This window comes from Eptatretus burgeri, chromosome 7 (genome assembly GCF_056783735.1).
Source record: "Eptatretus burgeri isolate ZD-2024b chromosome 7, Ebu_testis_v1, whole genome shotgun sequence".
NCBI classification, from domain to species: Eukaryota; Metazoa; Chordata; class Myxini; order Myxiniformes; family Myxinidae; genus Eptatretus; species Eptatretus burgeri.
Genome location: NC_140967.1, coordinates 46,145,297 through 46,171,681, shown reverse-complemented (window position 1 = coordinate 46,171,681; position 26,385 = coordinate 46,145,297). Strand labels below are relative to the sequence as shown.

At 35.6% G+C, this 26,385-nt stretch overlaps 2 protein-coding genes across 6 annotated transcripts in view; one reads left to right on the top strand and one right to left on the bottom strand.

Moving 5' to 3' along the window:
• The window catches only part of LOC147023173 (uncharacterized), a 96,378-nt gene that overhangs the window by 5,606 nt on the left and 64,387 nt on the right, over positions 1 to 26,385 (top strand). For 3 of the 5 annotated variants that reach the window (XM_085888327.1, XM_085888329.1, XM_085888328.1), the window contains one exon: positions 150 to 311. The exons of 1 other annotated variant lie outside the window; for it this stretch is intronic. The gene's annotated coding sequence lies outside the window, so the exon portion shown is untranslated. Of the gene's footprint in view, positions 1 to 149; positions 312 to 25,976; positions 26,119 to 26,385 lie in introns of all 5 variants that reach the window. One more of the 5 variants, XM_085888330.1, reaches the window with a different exon arrangement.
• Positions 19,118 to 20,686, bottom strand: LOC147023174 (uncharacterized). The gene is made up of 2 exons (XM_085888332.1): positions 20,355 to 20,686; positions 19,118 to 20,258 (listed from the first exon to the last, which is right to left on the bottom strand). The coding sequence occupies exons 1-2, from the start codon at positions 20,550 to 20,552 to the stop codon at positions 19,470 to 19,472; spliced, it is 987 nt and encodes a 328-aa protein (XP_085744458.1). The 5' UTR covers positions 20,553 to 20,686; the 3' UTR covers positions 19,118 to 19,469.

Below are 26,385 nucleotides of genomic sequence, written 5' to 3'. Positions count from 1 at the left end.
ACACACACGATTTTTATGAAACTAAGCCACAACCTTCATCACCCAGTATGTACCAAAGTTTGTTTATGGCATGAAAAACATCAGGGTCTGAGGAGTCTTTGAGGTCTGAGGGCCTGCCAAAAGAGGTACTGTATTTGCTTTCTTCTCAGAAACTACACATGCAATTCTGAAGGAACTTGACTCTACAGCCTTCATCACCCATGATGTACCAGAGTATGTTCACGGCATTAAAAAAATGATGCTGGTCTGAGGGACCTACAGAAGGAGTTTATGGGGGTGTTTCTTCCCCCCCCACCCTCCACCAAAAAGAGGTATTTGCTTTCTTCTCAGAAACTACATACACAATGCTGATGAAATGACCACAACCTTCATCACCTGGGATGTAACAAAGTTTGTTCATAGCATGAGAAAAAAATAGTGGTCAAAAGGGGTCCACTGGGGGGTTGACCCCCCCCCCCCCAAATATTTATTTGCTTTCTTCTCAGACACTACACATATAATGCATATAAAACTTGACCAAAACCTTCAGCACCCATTATGTTCCAAAGTTTGTTCACCATTAACAGTTCATGAGTGTTCAGAAGTCAAAGTAACAAAAAACAAACCCACAAACAGATAGATGATAATATTGTCGTGTCCACACCGGTTAAGTTAATTACCGAGACCCAATTGTCGTGGAAGGGGTGGTTAACACCGACCTGGACGGATAGCCGAACGGTTCTACCTTGGAGACGAACACGTGATCCTTGGAGATTACAGTGTGCGTGGGATGGAGGGCGGCGTAGGCACGTACCAGAGGCATTCACCAGGACGGAGGCACAAGGGTTTATACTCGGAACACACAACAAATAGACAGACACAAGCAACTCTAATAAATAAGGGTTGAATGAATATAAATCAAATGTTTATAATGGAAATAAATCAAAACATGATAATAAAAACGTGAGGTAACTAAAGCTAATTTTGAGATGTCTCCACACAGACTCGGATACAGACAAGGGGAAAGATTAAATAAAAGAAAATCCTTCCCTTTATTCTGGCACTTAGCTGGGTGTCCAGAGATGATCTTTTTGGAGCTTGGAGATTGAACTGCATCATCCTGCATGGGAAACCACATCCAATATAACATCAAGCCGCTCTCTGCGCGGGAAACGTGCGTGAGGTAATTTGTGTGATGGTATTCAACGCCAGGGCTCACCAACCGCCATGTAGCTTCTTCTCACGAACGAACCTGCTGACCCCACTCCTCTCTTACACCAGGTCTGCTCACAATGATGGCCCACCTTCCTCCTCGAACACACCACGGGATAACACCGAATTATCCTGAGACACACTCCTCTTCTCTTACTCTTTCTCTCTCTTTATCTCTCCCTTTCTCTCTCTTTCTCTCTCTCTTTCTCTCTCTCGTACAGTTTCGTGACTCAGCCGAACAGCAATGGCCAACGTCTTGCTCCAGCATGCGGGCAAATTCACCCCAGCATGAATGAGAATCGCGCTGCTATTTTGTTGTGTAGAGGAGAAGCCAGCCAGCGAGACACCGTCTGGGTCGCGTCCCTTGCCCAACTATCTGCTCTTCGAGCATGTCGCCCTCTCTCACGTCACACCGACCAATCATAAGCCTTGGGGGTGTGACTTGCCGGTACCAAGGTGGGGTTTCTTTCCTGCTCGGAACGCTCGGCTCTGTTATTGTTGTTGTTATAAGAACGTAATTATTTTATAGCCGGCTTTGTAAATGCAAAAATGTAGGAAAAGGTCACGAGGCAATCATATACTGGGAGAAATTAGCCTTAATCCCTAACAAATGAACACAGCACCCACCCCACCCCCTCTCCACGGAAACACGTAACAATCTTAAGCTGACAGTTTTCCCAATTTAATTTACATCGAGATGTCTCCTGCCTATCAACGGACCAGGCTACACTATGCAATCCTACCTTTACAATGAAATTCCTCCATTTACCCCACAAACATATCAACATATTTCTTTTTTGTGGATTTTGTCACACACACACACATATATATATATATATATATATATATATATATATATATATATATATATATATATATATATATATATATATATATATATATATATATATATATATATATATATATATATATATATATATATATATATATATATATGTATATACACATTTTTTTTTGTTGCGAATTCGCACCCGCCGGCGTGCGATCGACCACGTGACTCGAATCGCGGCACGTCGCCCACCGGACGGACAATTCTGTCGTGACCCTCTCGGACTAACGCCGGGAGCTAGTCACGGGTGGGCCTTTCGGCCTCACCACGATCGTGCCAATCGGCCACCCACGTGGGATAGGGTTGTTCGCCAAACTCGACCTACCTAAGTACCCACGCGGATGGTAAACCGGGCGATCGCACCTCGCCGCAGGTCGACTCCGGACACGGGCCGCTTAAGCGGTCCGTTCCGTACTATCGGGATAACCGAGCGGTGTTATCGTCGGCCTCGATGGTTCCGATTAATTATCGGGCGTATTAAGCCCACGACGAACCCGTTACGTGAAGCAAGATGGAGATTCAAACGAAGGAAAGGACGCAGCGAAACGGGGAACAATTCTACATAATGCACTTTATTTACACGACACAAGAAGAGCATACATATATCAATTTAAAACAAAAACAACAATGCAGAGCTAACCGAATACGCGAACACACTGCAACACTTATACAGTTTTACTTTACAAGACACGGCGCCACAAGATCCATACAAAGATCCACCCTCAAAGACAAGGGGGCAGACGGGGCCCGTGGGCCTTTATGGCGTGGGACTTGGCAGACCGAACGAGTCCCACGAGACCGTTGCAGGTTACCTGCACCCTCGCGGTGCGATGGTGGGCGAGCTCTCTCCGGCGCTCCTTGTACAAACGCGCAGGTCCGCGCAGCACAGCTGGCAGAGCGGCACCTCCAGTCCGCGTCCCTCCGCGACGTCCGGACTCCCCACCGACTGCAAGCTCCAATGAGCGGTTCGCTCTACGGACCGCTTCTCCAAGACCCAGACGGGCAGAAGACCATGAACCGCCGACTGATACTGACACTCTCACCGACCGCCCTGACCTGACCTCCTCTGACCTGACTTCCATTGGTGTTACTCTTTTCTTTTGCGGCGCCTCCGTGCGCCCTTTTATTTCCCTGGCACCCCGCCCCTCCCTTCGCGGCACGCGGGGGGGAACATTCCACCAGAGAAATCGGGGCGGGAGTTGAGCTTCAACCGTCATTCTTGTTTACCAGAGAAATCGGGGTGGGAGTTGAGACTCAACCGTCATTCTTGTTTACCAGAGAAATTGTGGCGGGAGTTGAGCCTCAACCGTCATTCTTGTTTACCAGAGAAATCGGGGCGGGAGAGTTTCAACCGTCACCCTTGTTTACCAGAGAAATCGGGGTGGGAGTTGTGCTTCAACCGTCATTCTTGTTTACCAGAGAAATCGGGGCGGGAGTTGTTGTTCCCCTTTTGTGTTCGTGGAGATGTTGACGGTTGCTGGTGGAGTGGTGAGGATGGCGTGGTTGTTGAGAGGCAGGTGTGGTTGTTGTTGTGAAGCGGCGTTGTGGTTGGTGGTTGTTGTGTGATGGTGGTTGAGACGTGGTTGGTTCAAAATAAAGATAGAACAGAAAAACGCCTATCTCAAAGCGTCACAGCCCGAATGAATCACATTTATTCCCTCTAAACAACGGGTTTGGGGCTAACTCCACATGTACTTAAGAGATACCTCACCTATGGGACCTGAATGGTGGTTTGCGAATTTCCACAGCTGCAACAATATATATATATATATATATATATATATATATATATATATATATATATATATATATATATATATATATATATATATATATATATATATATATATACACAGTGCTCCCTCGCTATAGCGCGGTTCACTTTTTGCGGCTTCACGACATCGCGGGTTTTCAATGAAGAGGCACCTCCAGGAGAAGAGATTCAATGCTCTTCTTGGCTGTGCAGTACTACATTCATCTCATCATCGTCATCTTCATCGTCATAAGTACTGCACAGCTATCATCATCATCGTCATATCTTCATAGGTCAGTACCCATAATACGTTTTTTTATATTTTATAGTACAATAATATAGTATTTTAAAAATTATTTTTGGTCTTTGGCTTTGCAGCCCATGAAGTCGCATTTCCGATGAAAATTTTTTATTTTTTTAAAAAATAACTGATTAAATGTGTGTGTGGAAGGTTAATAAGAGTGTGTGGATGCTGTATAATGGTTTAAAATACGTTTAAAATGTGTTTAAATATATTTAAATAATTAAATAAATATGTGGTTTCTACTTCACGGATTTTCACCGATCGCGGGTGGGTCTGGAATGTATAACCGCGATAGGTGAAGGAGCACTGTATATATATATATATATATATATATATATATATATATATATATATATATATATATATATATATATATATATATATATATATATATGTAGGGTGAATATACTGATTCTGGCTCACTTTTCCCTATGTAAATGAATGGAGGATTTTCAGCGATTCCCTTTTTTTTTCCCTAAAAATAAACCCCCTATTTATCCCAAGGTATATTTATTTGTCTCCCCTTTTAACCTAGGGGCTCTCTATTCAAATAACCCATACAACAAGATAAAGATTTGTTCAAGTAGCAAAGTAGTAATGTGATTTGTTAAAGGTGATTCGAAAGAAATATTTGAAACGTCTAAGCCCCGGGACACTCTTTATCAAATAACCGATGTATATTGTTTAGCTCACTCATTGAACCTATAAAGATTTGTTCATTCTCAAATTCCTTCAATAGTTTAATTTTCTTTGCACAATAATCCCCATCTAAAATATTGAAAAACAAAACATTTGAATCTTTATATTTTTTAAGATACCCCTTTTGTGCCATTATGAAATGATAAACTTCTCTTAATGCTCTTGTTTGACCACCTCCTGAGCCACATATCATTTTGAGATTATAGTAAATTGTTTTTTCATTGTTCAATTGATAACCATCAAAGTTTTCAGTCCATTCAAGGATATTCATTTTTTTCTTTACATCCTCTAACTTACTAGTTTTTAAATTGATTCGCTTATTTGTTTCATTTACCTTTGTTTTAGTTATTTTTTCAATAAGACTTATTTGATATTTTTCACATTCATTATGTTTTCCATTTATATACCAAGACTGAGATTTTCTCCACTCTTTAGTTTGATTAATACTTGGTTTAACCATTTTTATATTGCGAAAAAAACGCGGCGGTAGCCCTTAAAAAACTCTAACCCATCTTCCCATCGTTAAAACACAATCTATTCTATTCACTCTATCATACAATATCCATATGGAACACAATCTATTCCATTATCTTAAATAAATCTCTTATCATCAAAGGCTCCTAATGCCTTTTTATTTACTTCTTCACTATATATCTTATGTTTATAACTTCTTATTGTATTCATTTTCCTATATTCTTCTTTCTTATTCATCAAACAATTATAATAATTTCTAAAAGTTATTGATTTCTTTATTACATATTTCTTTATTCCCTTTAACCTCTTATCAATCTGATCACCATACTTATAAGCATATGCCTTTGCTCTCAATCCAATAAACTCACTCATTACTTTTCCACCCAACTCATCCTTAAACTTACCAATAACCTTTTCATTCTTTTTGGAAAATAACTCGCTCTTCTTGCTGAAATTACTTGTATCATATACTCCACTATTTTTCTTCATATCTTCATAAACATCATCAGTTTTTATATCTAAGATAAAACTATCAGTGTCCATATACAACAATGAAACATTTTCACCATACTCTTTCTTTAAGTCATTATACAAATAATCATACATCAATATCTTTGATAAATCAAGAACTGCTGTTCCAATATAAATTGGTTTATCCGTGACAATACTTTCCTTTTTCATATGAATTGCAGAAAAGTTCTCTGAAAAAACCTCTTCTCTCTCAAAACTTGGTTTATTTATCAATCTCGAAGCTTCTTTCCAAGATGTTGCGAATCTAATGTTTTGCCTGTTTCTAACATTTTCCATAGTCTTTCCAAATACAGCATTATTCATTAATTTATAAAAGTCCCCTTCAAATTTTACTTTTGTATTTGCTCTCATATCTGTATTGAATTGAATATACTTTTTCACCCAAGGACTTTGTTTAAATTTTAAAACTCCATGAATTTTAGCTACTCTCAATCCTTCTCTCAAAAACTGTTTTAAGCTTCTCTGATGCAAAACATATCCCTCTTTATCATAGAATGTTGTTAATAACTTTTCTGTTGATTTACCTTTAATATTAAAACTTTTATGATAATCACTTAACCATTCTTTCTTTGGGGTTTCTTTCTCACATGCAAAAGGAAGATCTTTATGCTTATTATGAAGATCACTCGGGTACCTCAAATCAACTTCAAAATAATAACCTTCTTCTTCGTCATTCAATTCCTCTTGAGAAGAAATAACAATATTCATGAAAGCCTTTTCATAATCCTTTTCTTCCACCCACTCTAATTTACCATAAGGCAGAGATTGAGACATTGCCCATCCATACAAATTATTAGCATCAAAATACATCAAATAATTACTATCTTTTTCACTATCATAATTTGGAAGATATTTATTATTTGCTTTAGCATATCTTTTTGAACATACTTGTGATATTCCACCTCTCTTGGACTTCTCAATCATCAAAAGCATATCAACATCACTGATTAAATCTATATCTTGTTTTGTCATTTTCAACATTGCACTCCAAGCTAAACCAGGAGCTGTGAAATAGTGGGCAGGATCTAATCCATAACAATTTTTATTATGACAGAGTGATCTAAAAGCTTCAAACACATCAGCTAACAATAAAACATCTGTTTTTAGATATAAATCATGATATTCTCCAAGGTTCTTTATCTTAAATATTTTCCATATTTCTTGTGCGTGTTTATATTCCTTATCACTTATCTCTTCTTCATAAAGGTTATTATAGAAACTTTCTTTTGAAGGAAGTTGTGTTTCTTTAAATCTCATAAATGAATCCATATAATCATAAGGATAAATTCCCTTACTTGTAAGAATTTTCTCTTTACTTTGAATTTCATTCCTTGTTTGAATTTCCTCTCTCGTAAGAATTCCTTATTTAATCAGAATTTCATCTTTAATCAGAATTTCCTCTTTAGTTAGAATTTCATTCATTGTTCGAATTTTCTTTATAATTAGAATTTCATCTTCAGTTAGAATTTCTTCATTAATTTCCTCATTAATTAGAGTTTCCTCTTTACTTTGAATTCTCTCTTTAATCTGAATTTCCTCTTTAGTGAGAATTTCCTCTTTTGGAAAGAATGAATTAAGATTTGGAAAAGAGTCCGTGGAGCTTAGATTTGATGCGAGGTAGGCTAGTGGTGTTCCCATAAACTTGTAAGAATCTAGAAACCTAATACGAGTTAAAGGTTTTGTGAATATCATTTTTGTAAATGAAATATACTTTTGACTTGTGTTTGTTATGGCAGAAATATTCCCTGGTGTTTTTGAAAGTTCATTTATAAATAGATGTGTATCATAATTGGCGCTGTTGTGAAGAAAGACTGGAATAAATGAAGGTAATTTATAATTAAGATTACAACAGGAATGAGCGGGACCTCTATATTTACCAGTAAGATGACAATGATCCCTAACTTTAGACTCCTTAATTTCCCCCTCACAAATATGACAGATATTGTTCTTTCTAAATTCTAATTTTTCTTCTTTGGTTAATTTCATCGGTTCATTTGTTTCTTTCATTAATTTAGTGAGTCTTGTACAATCCTTTTCTAATCGTTTTACAAACTCTTGTGAAGCTTTTTTTCCACGATAATGTTCAAGTTTGTTATACTTTTCTCCAACAGATGATTTGATATAATAACAGAAACCACAAGGAATATGTTTTTGATATTTATTTGTATATGATTCTTTTGGATTAGGAGAAGCAGTATTAATCTTTTTAAGGATACACTCAAAATCAGCGTATATCACAAATGGGTGCATGATAGATTTATTATAATCTTCAAAAGAAATCTTTTCACCAGGTTTAGGCATTGTAATTACAGCTGATTTATGATTACTACAATATTTTGAATGTTGTTCTAATCGTTCTTTTGTATGAAATGAATTAAGACATCGCTTACAAGGATATATTTTGTTTGCTGTTCTGAATACCTGAGAAGAGATTAATCTTGATAAATTATTGATGTATGTGTAATGTGAATTCTTTCCAACACTAAAATATAAAAGATCAATGTGTGTTTCTTCATTTTTATAGTTGTTTGAAATTTTTAATATTTGAACTTTGTTTGTATCCGTTAATCCATATACATTAATAGAAAGATTATTCTTTTTCTCAAATTTAGGAATATCTGTTAGTGGCATTGGGAATTTAAAATCTTTAATGTCCAAGGTATTCTCATATTTCATATATTGTTTTACTCTTTCTGAATTGCATTTTGGTGGATGAAAGTGAGCAAGAACAGACCAGAGAAAACATTTATTATCATTGTTCTTAATATTAACAACTGCCTTCTTTAGTTTTATTTCTTTTGGTAATTCAATATAAGAAGAAGCTTTAAGAGGGTTAGGGTTTTTTTAGAATGTGTATATCTAAAAAGATGATTTTTTTAATATTGAATCCACTTCCTACCACTGTATTATCAACATCCTCCTCTTGTCTTGATAGTTCTTCATAAACCCCACTATTCAAAAAATCTTGAAATGATGTTATAAAATGAAGAACTGTTCTCATATAAGGAGTTTGTTCTTCATCTTGTCTTTTCATATTCATTTTCACTCCCATATAAAACTTTAAAGTTTTCATTTCTTTTAATGTCTTTTTAATAAATTTTTCAACATCAGGTTTCACTATTTCAATTGATTCAGCTATTGATGATGGACCGGGTTCTCCAAATTGAAAAATCCTTATTTTTATATGCCCTTTAAATGCCCCATCAGTGTTTTCAATATAATAGTCTCCCTTTACTTTAAACTCATTTTTCTTGTGTTTTTGTGATTGAAGATGTCTATTATAACTACTCTTCAAAACATCCTTTGAGCAGATATCACAATGTTTTCTTTCCAACTCAAGAGGAGATATTTTATGAAACAGATTAAATGTGTGTTTGTTGGTTAGGAGGTGTTTTCTATAATGTTTATATTTGTGATTACTAACATCGCAGTATGTTGTATTCACCATATTTATATAATAAATCTTTGCTTAAACTAAAATTTTCTTGATGAAAATTTCGTTTATTTTTCAGGTGAATCTGTGCTTAAAACCATTTTATCCTCCAACTTTTTCACTTAATAAATACAATGTTTCAAGACACAAAAGACAAGTTTCAATCAATCTCTTCATTTGTTAAAGATACTGAGAAATATGTCAAGGATGTAAAATTGAACAAAGATAAATATAACAACTATTGGATAAAAACTATTATGGTAAATAATATGAGTTCTTCAATTTCCTTCAGTGGAAGGGCTTTTAGAATACCTGGTAGAACATCAATTAAAGTATCTCTAACAAAAGTTTCTCCTCTCCTTCTAGTAATATATTCAAAACTAGAAAAAGCAATGAAACAAGAAAAAGTATCAAAAAACAAAAACCTTATGGATGAAGCTTTGGAAAGAAAAGATAAGACCATCTGTAATATGCAAGGAGAAATTTGTATTTTTTTCAACAACCCTAAAGATGTAAATCCTGATGAAATAAAGGATGTTAATATATCAGGTGAAATGACATTTCGTTCAATAGTAATTAACGATCATTTTAAAATTACCTTTAATATAAAAAATGTTGTCGTTGAATCTGATAATGAAAAAAAAGTATATCGATATCGATGGTAATATTATTAAATATGAGTCAATATACAACTGAAAGTATAGATGAATTTCAGTTTAAGTAAAGTTTTACTTTATAAATATGCTAGACTTTCCTGATTCTCCATATGACAAATTTGAGAATTGTCCTGCGTGTAAAATACGGGGATTAAACACAGAGTCAAAAGCCTATAAACAATGTATATTCTGTGATTATCTTCTAATTAATGATAATAAAAAATATAAAAAGGAAAATAATTATTTTAGATTTACACCAAAAATGAATTACTTTACAAGATTGATTAGAGAAATGAATGTAAAGTATGAGGGTGATAACCCACCTTTCCTTACAAGGGAAGAAACTGAACGTATAAGAGAAATGTTCAAAGGATTGTTGTTATATATTATTCATGGATGTAATTTTCAGGGAAATATCAACACAAGATATTGTATAAATAAAATAATGGATTTTCTTGAAATTAAACCTGAACTTAGGATAAAATATAGTTTCTAAAAAAGCCAATAATAAATTAAATAACCTGTTTTCCAAATATATAAATGAATGATTTTTTACCTATTTGGGAAAATAAGATAAAATTTAACAACCATAAAAATCTTCCAAATTCATTAAGATGTCTCATAGTTGGTTCAAGTGGATGTGGAAAAACCTGCTTACTTTTAAAAATGCTCCTCACTCCCAACTTTTTAGTAGTATCAACTACTCTCACAAGGTTTTAATGCTGGTCTTTCAAAAAGAAGATATAATCGGTTTATTTAAACGTCAAAAAAACCTAAATGATTATAACATTGAAGATATAATTCAACTATTTTGTGATACACAGAGATGTAAAAAGAAATCAAATCCTCTAACTTGTATTCTTAGTGATAATACGGATGATATACCGTCTCCCCAAGATTTGGATAAATCAAAAAAGAACCTCGTTATCTTTGATGATTGTGTTAATGAGAGAAACCAAACGGTAATGGACAGCTACTACACAAGAGGGAGACATTCTTCTTGTAATTGTATTTATCTTAGTCAATCGTACTTTCAACTTCCTCGTCGTTCCATCAGAAACAATGCTAATACTTTTATTTTATTCAAGTTAAATTCAATAGATATCAATAATTTTTGGAGAGATAATTGTTCTACATTATGTAGTAAAAATAAATTTGAGGATTACATGAAGCACACGACTGAAAAATATAAATATATTGTTGTGAAACAAGATGAGATATTAAGGGATATATTTTTTGTTTTATAAACAATTACATATATAAATGACAACTATTATTATAAATCTTGTGGGTAAATCTGCTTCTGGAAAAAACTTTCATAAATCAAGGTTCTTGTGTAGTACAAATGAGAATATTGTAAATTTACTTAAAAAACACCCCGTGATACGCATTGTATCAACAACAACTAGAGCAATAAGACCTGGAGAAGTAAAAGGTGAAGATTATCACTATATTTCATTGGCGGAACATATGCGATTGAGGAATGAAGGACAAATATTTGAGGAGGTTTCTCTTGGTACAACAAAATATTCACATTGTAAGAGTGAGTTAAGGAAACTAAAATCTGGTGGTGTTGGGATATTAGAAACTAATCCAGAAGGAACGAGACAAATTATTAAATATCTGAGCGGAGTGAAGATTTTATCATTCGGTTTTGATGTTGATGAAGAAACTCAACGCAAACGTATGAAAAGCAGAGATGCAAGTATTAGTGAAGAAGAAATTACAACTCGCATTAATGTTAATAAAGAATTTGATGAAATATTTAAAGAAAAGGATTTATTTGAACACATCTACTTGAATGATGAAGAAAAGGAAAATTTCCCTGTTGATCTTTACAATTCATAAAATGATATTTTACAATAAATAAATGGATGCAAAAGAAAGAGCAAGAAGATTTAAGGAACATCAAGAGTTGGTTTCAAAAGTTGTAAAACAACAGGATGACATAAAGAAGAAACGCAGACAGAAACTAACGGGCGAAGAAGCATTTGAAAGAAAACAAGAGAAATTTTTTAAACCACTTTTAAAAACTTCCCAAGAAAAAATGAAAGATGTTTCCACAGTTCCCACAATAAAATATACTCCTATTTTAGGAGTATATTACTATCTAAAAAAAAAAAAAAATATACTCCTATTTTATTAGAAAGCTCCAAATGTTAAAAGATTTCAGTCAAATGACGGAGGAAGAATTAGAGCATATTGGAGAATTAGAATATCATGATGAAGAATTATTTCAACAACTGGGAGAGATGAATCGACCCCCTGATTATATTGTGAATGCTGTTCAAAACAATGAATATTCAGCGGATTCAAAAACCAAAGCAGGACTCATTCCAACAGAACAATCAGCAATATTTCATCTTGTTCAAGAAAAGGTATTGATATTTAATGATGAATTATGGTTCTTAGGTTCTGCTCAACCCCCTGTTAAACTAACTCCGAGATTAATGTTTCTTCTCACAAAAGATGAAAGACAAGGTTCAACTGTGAGGGATGAATCAAAGTATATTGATAAACCATTGGATATGGAAAATAATGATGATAGAGTATATATTGATCTGCTGAACACTCTAAATTATAAGGTTATTCTTTCTGTTAAAAGTAGGAAGAATGAGAAGGAGAAACACATTATTCAGGCTTTAAGTATCCTTGGTTCAGGTGTTAGTTTTCTTCCAAATGACCCATCGCAATTAGTTAATAGACTGTTATTGTTGTTAGGCAGTAAGAAGGCTGGAAATAACAATTGTTTTAATGAAGCATCAGCCATTTTAGACCAGTTGATGAACATGAAAATAATTAATAAATATCAATATAAAGACATTTTATCTCATATTAAATAAGATGAGAAGCACAATCCTTAGTTTCAATTTCACAACAAGCGACCACACATCTTCATTCCCATACCCACTACAACTTGACACAACAAAAGAATATGAGGCATCTTTATTGTCCATGGAAACTTATAATACCTTATTTAATATAACCGAGAAAAATGACAAGTTTAGTTATAATCCGGGAAGTGAATACAAAACGATAACAGTCTCACCCGGAGCATATGAGATTTCTCAAATATCTTCCGAAATTGCTCGTCTTATGAAAGAACAGGGTGATGAACCAAAAAATATTGTTATAAACATTCAAAAACATACTTCAAAATCAACGATTAAAGTTTAAAATAACTACAAGGTTGATTTCACAATTGATAATTCATTTAGAGAGTTATTGGGTTTCTCCTCAAAAAAGATTGAAACTAATGGGACGTTTTACAGTGATAATGTCATTCAAATATCCTCAGGAATAAATTCAGTGTTAATTCACTGTGATTTGATTGATGGTGCTTATAATGATGGAAAAAAAACAAATACAATATTTTCATTCAGCGCATACTCAACCCCAATTGGTTATAAATTCAATATGGAACCTAAAAATTTGGTTTATCTACCTGTGTCAGGAAAAACCATACACAGAGTAAATTTTAGGATAACCGACCAAGATAATCGTGTGATTTCTTTTAATGGAGAAGTTATATCCATCAGAATTCACCTACGTGAAGTTTTCCAATAAATAAATACGATGGTTATTGTTGGGAAAATATAAAATAATTACAGGGGATGGGATGTTCCTTTCTCCATACTACAAGGGTGAAGGTATGTATCTTGGTAGAGGATACTATAAACCTAAGAGACAAAGGGGTGTTGGACATCAATTTAGAGGAGATGGGATAATTGATACTCTAATGGGTATTGGTTCAACTATTCTTAAACATAAAGATCTAATTGGTTCAACTGCTTCTGCTGTGGGAAATGTAGCAGGTGCTGTAAAGAGTATAAAAGATGCTCAGAAGGAATCTCATAAATTACAAGCAATAAAAGAAATTAAGAAAGGCAAAACTCAGTTGTCCCCCCAAGAACGACAGAAAATAATTCAAATACTTGGATCAGGGTTTCAAAAGTTTTAACATCTTTTTTCCTAAATAAATACAAGTATGGAAGCAATTGATAGTATCTATGATTTGGATGATACTATTATTATCTCAAACTCCACTAAAAAAGAAGATTACTTCAAGGTAAATGCAATAACTGGAACAGACTGGAATACGAATGGCACAAAAAGTTTTGAAATAAATAATCAACAAACCTATTTGAATCTCTCCGAAAGTTTCTTGTTGTGTAAATTTAAATTCAATAAAGCTGGGAATAACACAAACGCTACACTTGTAAATGATTTCTTCTGGAAAATGTTTGATAGTGTACGTTTGTATATTGGAACACAAGAAGTTGAAGCGGTTGATTATGTCTCTGCTGTATCTGAAATGATAAAATTTACACTCTATACATTCAGTGATAGAATGGGAAAGGGGTCTGTCGAAGGTTTTATTCCTGATATGTCAACGGGAACAAACACAGACCCTGGATATACTCAAAGGAAAGGAATGTATAATGATGATACAAAAACAGAAAATAGTTTTACTGTGGCAGTTCCTCTTAAAGGTATATTTGGATTTTGTGATCATGATAAAGTTCTGTATGGTCTTAAAATTAGATTTCAACTACAGAGGAATGATAATGAAAATCGATTGCTTTTTGGTGATCAGAATAAATTTGTAATTGAGGAGATGAGTTGGTATATCAGTGAATATACTCCTAATCTTAAAACAGAAGAGATGCTGAATCGAAGACTTAACTCAAAGAAACCACTCAGTGTATCATACCTCAAAAGAAGATGTCAACACGTTAAACTCAACCAAACTACTTACACGTGGAATTTGGGTGTTCTGGAAGGAAAGCCACGATATCTGTGGATCATTTTTAAAAAGCCAGATGGTGATACTGCGACTGATAAGAATAATGCATTGAGTGATAATGCTAAGGTGAAACAACTTCGCGTTTCTCTAGATGGAACATTTTATCCACGAGATAGATTGGAAATTAATTGGGAAAAAAATGATTTTGCTGAAGCATATAAGTCTTACCAAAAGGTGTGTGAAAGTAATGGAAATAAAGAACCTATTTTAGATATGACAGCATTTAAAAGTTTGTATACAATCTATGCGTTTGACCTGAGCGCTCAAAAGGAAACTATAAAGTCTAATCGAGTGGATACTTCCCTATACATTGAAAGAGGAGAGAGTGAAGAAGTTGATACATATTGTTTGCTTTTGGAAGAAACAGAATTGCAGATTAATACAGATAATGGTGTGATGATTAGTCTCACATAATTTTTTGTTAAATAAATGAGTGGCAAAGTACCAACTGGGGTATATGTTAATCAAATCAATCTTCATAAACTATCATCTTGTGTTCAAAATCAAAAGCCTTGTACGATTAACGTTAATACAATTCAGAGAAAAGGAGCAGTAAGAATTGATGTTTTGCTCACAAGAGAACAGGTTAAAATCTTGAATGACACTGGCTCACTTAAAATTAAAATGACAAAACCAATGTTGAAAAAATATTCAATAAGAGAGACGAGTGGAGGATTTCTCCCATTTCTAATTCCTTTATTTGCTGGTTTAAGTGCGGTTGGAGCATTGACTGGTGGTATTTCAACAGCGGTGAAAACTGCCAACGAAAGGAAGGCTCAACTCCAGGCTCAAAAGAATTGGAAAGACATAACAAAGAGTTGGAGAAACAAATTAGTGGAAGTGGTGTAATTGTAGATTTTGCTGAAAAACTTGAAGGTCTGCCTGATAAAGCGAGATTGTTAGTTGGAGATATGCTTTCTTCTATAGCACAAGCAGGTGTAAAATTAACGAAAAGAGGTAATGGATTATATCTTTCTAATAAATAAATGAGCATTGATGAGTGGTTGAAAGAATTTGGAAAGAATACAACATCAAATTTACAACTTGTTAAATATTGTAAGAAATTAAAAATTCATAATGTGGTTATTTGTATGAGAGATGAATTAACAAATGTGCCGAAACATACAAAGAATATTATTATGAACTTAGAAGATAATAATGGGAACGGTTCTCATTGGGTTTGTATTTTTAATAGTCAAGACAAATATTATTTTGATAGTTTTGGTCTTCCACAACCTGTTGAAGTCATAAAATTCTTACAGAATGGTGTTTATCAAACATTTCAAGTCCAAGAATTAAATTCCAAGTGTTGTGGTCAATTATGTCTAAATGTGTTATTTCAACTCAACAAAAATAAAAAATTTTATGATATTATTTTTAATCTAATATAAATGACTTATGTTGGTAAAGATGGTTCTATCTTTGGTGTATCTCAAGAACTGGATATTGATTTATCAAATTATTACACAAAGGCACAGGCTGAACGACAAATATAATATAACCAAAAATATTAACATGAAAAATGCTTATAAATTAAAAAATTATCCAAGCCCGACTGACGCGAATGACTTGGTGAGATTAAACGATTTATCACAATATATATCCTTAAATAAAACGGCTGTGTATTCCAAAGATACAGAAGTGTTGATATTATCTCCAGGTCATACAGAATTCACAGTTCGACTTAAAATAAATTTTTATAAAGAAGGGCGTATCGTTTGTATGAGAATAGAACAATGGGGGTATGATATGAATGATTTAGGGTATAATTGGTCATTTAAAATTAACCTCGAAGACCTGGAACAATTAAATCAGTCTCGTAAGGAAGAATATTATCCACTTGGTATCGAGAATGAGTTTTGTGGGTCCACGATTAGTAAACAACAAATAAAAGAATTTAATAAGGGTAAATATAATAATGGTTTTGCCCTTGTTTATCTCATGAAAACAGAAAAACAGGATTATATATAATAAGTAAGGAAATACAAAATGATTTAACTATGGGAAGATGGGGAGGTGTTTCGTGCCATAATATTATTCTAACATATATTTCTAATACATAAATGACAGCAAGAAGGCTTCAAGAAAATTATCATTTCTGTGTCCAAGCATACCTTCAAGAAAAGGGTATTCGGTATTTTAATAAATATGTTCTACAACATAAGAATGAGGTATTTTCAATAAAAGATTGGCATTATGCTGATGTTGATAAACCGACAACTTTAGATTTAATTAGAATGTTAAATAATGAAAAAATTATAAAGTTAAGAAAAGGTAAGGCTCTTTTAGAAATTCAAAAGAAATTTTATTGGTTTCCTGTTGTAAAAAAAAATATTTTGGATGCAGGAATAACAAGAAATCCTGATGAATATATGTATAATATTCTATGGGGTGTAAGCGATTCAAGGATAGTAAGGGATGAGGAAGGAGTTGAAGAAGAGAGGGAGAAGAAAGAGAAGGAGGAAAAGGAGAAGAGAGAGAGGGAGGAAAGAGAGAAGAGAGAGAGGGAGGAAAGAGAGAGAGGGAGGAAAGAGAGAAGAGAGAGAAGAGAGAGGGGGAGGAAAGGGAGAAGAGAGAGAGGGAGGAAAGAGAGAAGAGAGAGAGGGAGGAGAGGGAGGAAAGAGCGAGACTAAATAAATATGAAAATATGGAAACCAGTGAGATTCAAAAAAGATTGGTGGTATTACAGAAAATAACTCAACCCACCGAGGAGGAAAACAAAGAATTGACAAGTCTATTTGCAATACTTTCGACAAGAGTATTGACATCGAGAAGATATGTATTTTAATTCAAGTTTTTCATTTTTTTTTCTTAAATAAATGGAGGAGAGAGTGAAGGCATTTCTAAGGATTCTTTATGTTTTAAAAATTAAGATTCAAATGTGCATGTTGGAAACTAAAAAGGTTTTTGCACTCTGCAGGAATTTTTCTCATAAATAAATTAGTTATTGTCTCAAATGTAAAAAGAAAACTAATACTAAAAATATTTCATATATTAAAAGTAAAAATAACAGGGTTATACAAAAAGGTATATGTTCGGTGTGTGGTTCAAAAAAAATCAATTTATCTCCAAACACAAACTCGGAGGAGATATACAAAAGTTTTTATCAGGAAGTAAATTTACAACTACTGGAAAACCAGGGGAATTACATCTTCCAGGGTATTCTTTCTGTGGTCCAGGCACAAACTTGGATAAAAGATTAGATGAGGCAGACAATCCTCAATCCTGGAGTAAACCAATCAATAGAGTTGATGAAGTGTGCATGAGACACAATATTTATTATGGGAATACCACAACGTTGGAAGAAAAACATGAAGCCGATAGAGAAATGTTGTATAATTTGTCTCTGATACAAAATCCAACCTTGAGAGAAAAAGTTGATCGGTTCATTGTGAAGAAGATGATCAGTGCTAAATTGAAACTTGGACTTGGAAATTCAAAAAACTTATAGGCTCTAATGATGCCATTAAGACTGAAGAGCAATTAGCTGATGAATTACATAAACCAATATTCACAAAGTTTCAGAGAAGGAAAGTTTATTCCAAGGAAGTTGATTATATCTGGTCTGCTGATTTGATTGAACTCAATAATGATAAGGGGTACAAGTATGCTTTAACCGTTATTGATTTGAGGAGTAGATATGCGTGGGTTGTCCCTTTAAAAAACAAAACAGGTAATACTCTTATGTTAGCTTTTCAACAGATATTTAATAAAAGTAAGAGAAAACCTAAAAAATTGTGGACTGATGAGGGTAGAGAGTTTTATAACAAGACATTTATGAATTTTCTAAAAAATAACAGTATTACATTATACAGTACCTTTAATGAAGGGAAGGCAGTTGTTGTTGAACGTTTTAATCGTACCTTAAAAGAGAGACTATATAAAAAATTCACACAACTCGGTTCACAACAATGGTCATCTTTTATTCAGGATATTGTGGATAAGTATAATGACACGATTCACACGTCAACAAATATGAAACCATCAGAAACATTTACAAAATTAAAATATGAAAAAGAGATTAATGTCAGAAAACCTAAGTTCAAAGTTGGTGATATCGTAAGAATATATAGGTGGAAATCTCATTTTGAAAAGGGTTTTACTGAACGATGGACGAAAGAACTTTTTAAAATTGTTGATGTAATAGATACGGTTCCTTGGACTTCTAAAATATATGATTTGGAAGGGGAAGAGATTTTAGGTTCATTTTATTCACAGGAATTACAAAAGACAAAACTAAGCAGATAATACTCATGGGAGCAATGGGTTATCCCTTCACTCCCTCCTACTATACACCTTTGTGGACACTAGAGGGACAAGTCCGAGGTGTATTACAGTATATAATGTGTGTCAAGGGGGACGTTCTTAGATCTGTGAACCCCAAACACAGAATCCTCAACTGAATAGTCAAGGCTTAACTTTTGTTTGTTGTTGATGTGTGTGTGTGTGTGTGTGTGTGTGTGTGTGTGTGTGTGTGTGTGTGTGTGTGTGTGTGTGTGTGTGTGTGTGTGTGTGTGTGTGTGTCTCCAAACCCTCACATTCAAAATCTCATCCCCAACCCTCACATTCAAAATCTCAACCCCAACTCGATCCTCGCCCAACACAATGTCTTTTTCAAAATGAGATTTCCACCTATATATATATATATATTTTTTTTTTTACGTTTTTTTTTTCTCTTCTTCCAATTCTGTCTTTTAAGGCTTTCAGGTTTGATGACGTAGAAAGGGGGAGTAAGCCTGCACTTTCTTTCCAGAACAAACAATGTATATTTTTATGTTTTTTTTCTCTTCTTCCAATTCTGTCTTTTAAGGCTTTCAGGTTTGATGACGTAGAAAGAGGGAGTAAGAACTTTCTTGATAGGTTTAGATCCCAAAGAGTGGTAGCATTTCAAGTCTTCAAAATAAACCCAACTTTCCAAGTCTCCAAGGTATAACCACATTCCTGTTGAGTTTCCAAGATATGTATCACATTGTGAGTTATCAAGCCAGAACCCACATTTCAAGTCTCCAAAAATATAACCATCTATCCAAGACTCCAAGGTAGAATCACAATTTCCAGAAATATAGTGGGTTTCAGTGATAGATCTCACATAGTATAACTGTGGATCATCAAGGAAATCTCCATTTTTCCAATTTTTATGGGTTTCAGTGATAGATCTCACATAGTATAACTGTGGATCATCAAGGAAATCTCCATTTTTCCAATTTTTATGGGTTTCGGTGATAGATCTCACATAGTATAACTGTGGATCATCAAGGAAAACTCCATTTTTCAAAATGTCTGAAAATTGTGAGTCTCCAAGGTAAAACTTGTATTCTGGCTCATCAAGGTATAACTTGTTCAGGGGGTATTGTCTTGATAACTCACAATGAGTACTATTGTTGCAAAACTCTTTTTCAGGACTTTGCTGGTCTCCAAGGTATAACTCTTTGGTTGAATCATCAAGGACGAACTCATTCTGTGGGTCTTGGTCGCTCATATGGTCTTCAACCAAGCCAACAATTTCGCTCCAAGTTGTAGCAAAAGCAGTATTTTCATTTCGTATTTCAGATACAATTTCCTGTGAGAGAAAATAATAATGTATTAATTAAGTTATTTAATTATTAAATGAGTATGCTTCAATCAAAGTTTGAAAATAGGAAAATAAAAATCTTACCTCAATGGATAAGAGGTTTGAATCCAGTTCATCAACTTGAAGGTTTAGTTCCATACAAGTCAGAGAGTTCCAAGGAACCCCAAAGTCATCCCACTCAAGGTCTTGCTCGTTCTGTCGGTCTTGGTCGCTCATAAGGTCTTCAACCAAGCCAACAATTTCACCCCAAGTTGTGGCAAAATCGGTATTTTCATATTGCATTTCAGATACAATTTCCTGTGAGAGAAAATAATAATGTATTAATTAAGTTATTTAATTATTAAACGAGTCGATGTTTAAAAGGAACTAAAAATAGGAAAATAAAATCTTACCTCAATGGATAAGAGGTTTGAATCCAGTTCATCAACTTGATATGAAGGTTTAGTTCCATAAAAGTCAGAGAGTTCCAGGCAAGCACACAGCACACCATCACCAGCAAAAAAAAAAATGTTTAAAATGGATCCTGGGCTTGAGGGTTTTATAGGGAAAGACTGTTGGGTGTGGTTTCCTGTGGAAATTCCCTGGTGGAATTTCATAACATGCTGGAAACCATTTCATAACATGGAAACCATAGAAACTGAAACATGCTGGAATTTTCTAGTGATTTCTTTGTGAGTCAGAGATGAACTGGAAATGATGTAAGAGTAGGTGGGCGGGGCTTAGGGAAAGTGGGCGTGGCTTATAAAAAACCTCATAAAAGTGGGCGGGGCTTAGCAAAAGTTGGCGGGGCTTAGGAAAAGTGGGCGTGGCTTATAAAAAAACCTCATGAAAGTGGGCGGGGCTTAGAAAAATGGGCGGGGCTTATGAAAAGTGGGCGTGGCTTATTAACAAACCTCATGGAAAGTGGGCGGGGCTTATCAAAAGCGGGCGGGGCTTGGCAAAAGTGGGCGGGGCTTAACAAAAAATAACCTGTGGCTCAGGAGGTGGTCAAACAAGAGCATTAAGAGAAGTTTATCATTTCGTAATGGCACAAAAGGGGTATCTTAAAAAATATAAAGATTCAAATGTTTTGTTTTTCAATATTTTATATGGGGATTATTGTGCAAAGAAAATTAAACTATTGAAGGAATTTGAGAATGAACAAGTCTTTATAGGTTCAATGAGTGAGCTAAACAATATACATCGGTTATTTGATAAAGAGTGTCCCGGGGCTTAGACGTTTCAAATATTTCTTTCGAATCACCTTTAACAAATCACATTACTACTTTGCTACTTGAACAAATCTGGGGGTGCTTCAGCAAGGCCGGAATCGGGCAGATTTGTCTTTGTGAAGGACTCATGAATCAAGCCACGTACAAGGTTGTCCTGGAAGAACACTTGCTTCCTTCTGCTCTGACAATGTTCCCCAACTCTGAGGATTGGTTTTTCCAGCAGGACAATGCTCCATGCTGCACAGCCAGGTCAATCAAGGTGTGGATGGAGGACCATCAGATCAAGACCCTGTCATGGCCAGCCCACTCTCCAGACCTGAACTCCATTGAAAACCTCTGGCATGTGATCAAGAGGAAGATGGATGGTCACAAGCCATCAAACAAAGCCAAGCTGCTTGAATTTTTGTGCCAGGAGTGGCATAAAGTCACCCAACAGCAATGTGAAAGACTGGTGGAGAGCATGCCAAGACTCATGAAAGCTGTGATTGAAAATTAGGGTTATTCCCCAAAATATTGATTTCTGAACTCTTCCTAAGTTAAAACATTAGTATTGTGTTGTTTAAAAATGAATATGAACTTGTTTTGTTTGTATTATTTGAGGTCTGAAAACACTGAATCTTTGTTGTTATTTTGACCAGTTGTCATTTTCTGCAAATAAATGATCTAAATGACAATATTTTTATTACGAATTTGGGAGAAATGTTGTCAGTAGTTTATAGAATAAAACAAAAATGTTCATTTTACTCAAACACATACCTATACATAGTAAAACCAGAAAAACTGATAATTTTGCAGTGGTCTCTTAATTTTTTCCAGAGCTGTATATATATATATATATATATATATATATATATATATATATATATATATATATATATATATATATATATATATATATATATATATATATGATCTCCTTTAAAAAGGGGGATCGTTACAGAGCCCCAAGCAGATGGAGGTGGTTGCCACTCAGCTATCATTTGCCCTCGGTCATCTTCCATCGACTTGGAAATCAACCAGCATCACTGCGTTACATATAAAGATGCAAAAACCGATCCCCTTAACTCTAGACCTTTCATCTTATGTCCAATCATGAGAAAGGTAATGGAATCCATTATCACCGCTGATATAAAGGCCTTCCTTTTCAACAACGGCCTCATCTCAGATCATCAATTTGGGTTCAGACCAAGTCACTATACCTTGGACATGCTGCTTATACTCTGCCAATTGGATGGAGGCCCTCAATGTCATTCCATGATATCAGAGCCATCTCTCTGGACATATCTCGAGCTTTCGATACAGTCTGGCATCCTGCTTTGCTCTCCAAACTGTCTGCCTATGGAATCCAAGGCCAACTCCACTCTTGCGTTACTGACTTCCTCTACTCTTGTAGCCAACATGTGGCTCTCAATGGAAGTCTTTCATCTCCTCTTTCTGTTAAGTGCCCCAAGGCAGTCTTCTCGACCCATTCCTTTTCCTGAACTTAATCAACAACCTCTCTAACTCTGGAAAATCCCCTTTATCTGTTTACTGATGACTCCATATTCTGCCGTGACATCCTTTAAACTTCAGGTCAGTAGGCAGCAGCCTCTTCTCTCTCCTCGGACCATGATAAGATAATAAGGTGGTCAAACACTTGGAATATGTCATTCAATCCTGACAAATCAAATGGAATTGATCAAATACTACATTGGAGTTATTAGAAGGAACTAGAATAAATAAAGAGCAAAGATGGAGTCATCAGGAGGAACTGGGATATGATTTTGGTTTCAGTTGCTACTCCACTACCCTCAAACTAAGTGAACCTCACAGAAAACTTTATGCAAGAATTCACTTCTCCTAGCCAGATAGATAAAGAAAGAGAGAAATAGAGACAAAAGAAAAGAAAAAGAAAAAATCAGAATGAACGAGAAGGACACCCGGTAGAGCGCATACCTCCGCCCGGATCCGGATTCGGATCTTCACCAAAATCGAATCGATCCGTACTTGTCACACACCCAACTTGTTCACCAAGTTTTGTCCGAATCTGTCTTCAACTTTTTGAGATATCGTTTTTGGCCCTATCTCTCAATGGTGAAGAATCACTTTAAAAAGTTTAGTATCTGGATCTTCATCAAAATCTAATCAATCCATCCTTGTCACACACCCACTTTTATCCACCAAATTTCATCCAAATCTGTCCACAACCTTTTGAGATATCCTGCATACAAACAGCCAGGGGTGAAAACATAACCCTATTCCACCTTTGGTAGGTGGAGGTAATAAGGAGAAATGTGAAAAAGTAGAAAGAAATGTGAAAGGACCAATGAGCAAAGATGTTGGGAAGAACACGGATCGATAGATTTCAGAAGTTACTCCACAGGCTCAAACACAGCAAAAGGTACAAGCCACCAAAAAAAAACAAGTCAGCGAGAAGTACATTCTACACAGCATCAGGACATGGTACAAACATAATTTTTATACATGACCCGAAGCATACTGGGATGTTATTTGTTGAATTAACACATGGGCCACTCCTATGTGGAAACCATTGCTTGGTGTTCCTCAATTAGCCAAGTGTTTCGATTATTTTTATTTTTTGTCCACGACCTGTATATCGGCTGCAAATGTGTAATGAGCAAACATCCTTCCCTTTTCTCCAACCTAATTCAAGGAGAAGATTCCTTCAATTGTTGATCTATGTCATGTGAAACTGGACTGTTGTCTTCTCCTCTTTCTGTCTAGCATGTCCTAAACTCTGTTTAGGAGTATCCAGGCAAATACTTTGGCTACAACTGATGGGAGGGTAAGGTCTCGATTGTTTCTGTACTCTGAGTTCCCTTATGTTTCCAGAAGTAGAAATGATACACTGTGGCCACTGTTTTGGGATGAATTCTAAGTTACAGGTGTGTTTCACAGAGTAATGCATGGAGTTTGGAGATAATGGCATGGATGGCATTTTTCAAGAGCTCAGATGAGATCCCTTATGTTCCTGGAGTCTTCTTGTTCCTGAAGCTTTGGGTCGCACATTCAATCTCTGCACGAGTTGGGGGTTCGGTGTTGATGTCTTCGTTGGGTGTACATGCTGTGGCAAGGGGAGGCAGTTCATTTGGTGGGTTGAGGGTGTGGTGAAAAGAAGGTTGGAGCTGTACTGCTGCCATCTCTGAAGTTGAGCAGACATTTCAGTTATGAGGTTTCCATTCTCAGACTTAATTGGCTGGCAGATGGGGCGGATATGCTTCTGCTTGAGTTTCTTAATGATGCTAAACATCTACCAGGTGTTTCCAGTGGCTGACACTTGCTCGGCAGCTTCTACTTGGCCATCAAGAAATGCATCCTTGTCTCTATGGAGAGGTCTGCACTTCCCTCTTTGAAGCTGTCTCCAGTTTGGTTCATCAGATATTCTGGCTTTCCTGCACTCTTCTATAAGTACAATGATGTCATTGGAGATCCACTCTGAATGTTTGTGCTCTCTGACCCCAACTGCAGCTTTCGCAGAACCTATGGTAGGTGTGCATAGATTGCTTCCATCTGATTCAACATCAGCAGAATTTTCTGGATTTTATGCAAGGCGAGTGGACAACTCCTGATGGTAGAGCCTGCTTCAAATGCAGTTTCTCGACTGCAAAACACTTTGCAGTATTGGAGGTGAGATATCGACTTCTCTCGTAAGAGGTGACAACCAACCATGGCTGATAATAAGCAATGATCAGTATTTCCAAAATATACATTCTGTAAACTCTCGTGTTTGTCAATGCAGTCCGACGAGTGTTCACACAGACATGATATTTCTTCTTTCTTGTTATGCCATAGTTGCTGTACAAGGTGTTGTGGTGAATGTTCTTCCTTCTAAAGTATGAGCCACATATTCGGAGTTTGAAGGCAAGACGTAAATGGACAAGTTGGTCTCCCTTGTCATTTCTATTTCCTCTCCCATGCTGTCCTAATATTGATGCACAGCCAGATCTATCAGTGCCGACCTCATCATTAGTCACCAACGACAAAGATGAGATTTTGGGTGTTGATTAAGGAGTGGAATTCCTTCTCCTCATCATATTGTACAACATTATTCGGAGCATAATTTAGGGTACGTATCATTTGACGAGTCCATAAGTCGAGGGCATTTCCAGCTCGTGCATCTGGATGGATTTGTCTGTTTCTCATACTGTCTTTCTTTCGGAAGATTATCTTGCCTGGCCGGCCCGTGTGGACAAAGTTGGCTGCCACCTTGGTTTTGAGGAAGGGCATGCCATGCCAACACACCTGGTATTTCCCTTATGTAATCTGGAAGATGCTTATCCAGAAGGTCAGAGCCCTGTTAGCCTGGTTGTTCACAGAGCCTGTTTCTGGTATGTACCACTATCCTGGAATGGCTTATGTGTCCCAATTCTTTGAAGAAAGATTGTTCCAGGCAGCTTCCCAACACTTCGAGGTTTAAATCACTTTTACTTTTTTAATACATTCCAAATGCAATGGTAAAAACTGTGCCTTCTCCACATACAACCACACCTTCCAGACAGGGCAGGGCCACTCTCGCCCGCTTGCAGCGGAGATGATGCGAGAAATGGATGGAGAATAAATGTGCATGAGGAAAGACATGGTCGGAGCATCAATATACATTTTACCTTCATACTTGGTTACATCACAACCACGAAGAGGTGGGTATGGCTTGAATATCCTGTGAGAGTCAGCAGGTTACTTAAGTTAATTTGTCACCACAGGTGGCTATCTGACCCCAACACTGCTTGTGACAATGCCAGGCCAAGGACACACCTTGCAGACTTCAGATTTAATGGATGAGATAGAGAAGGATTGCTTAAGTGATGAGGCCTAGCCATGGTTGAGCTTGTTGGGAGACTAAGGTCCAGGGGAGGGGGCTATGTTCATGGAGATGGGGGCAAGTCAGATAGAAATCAGGCCTAAGC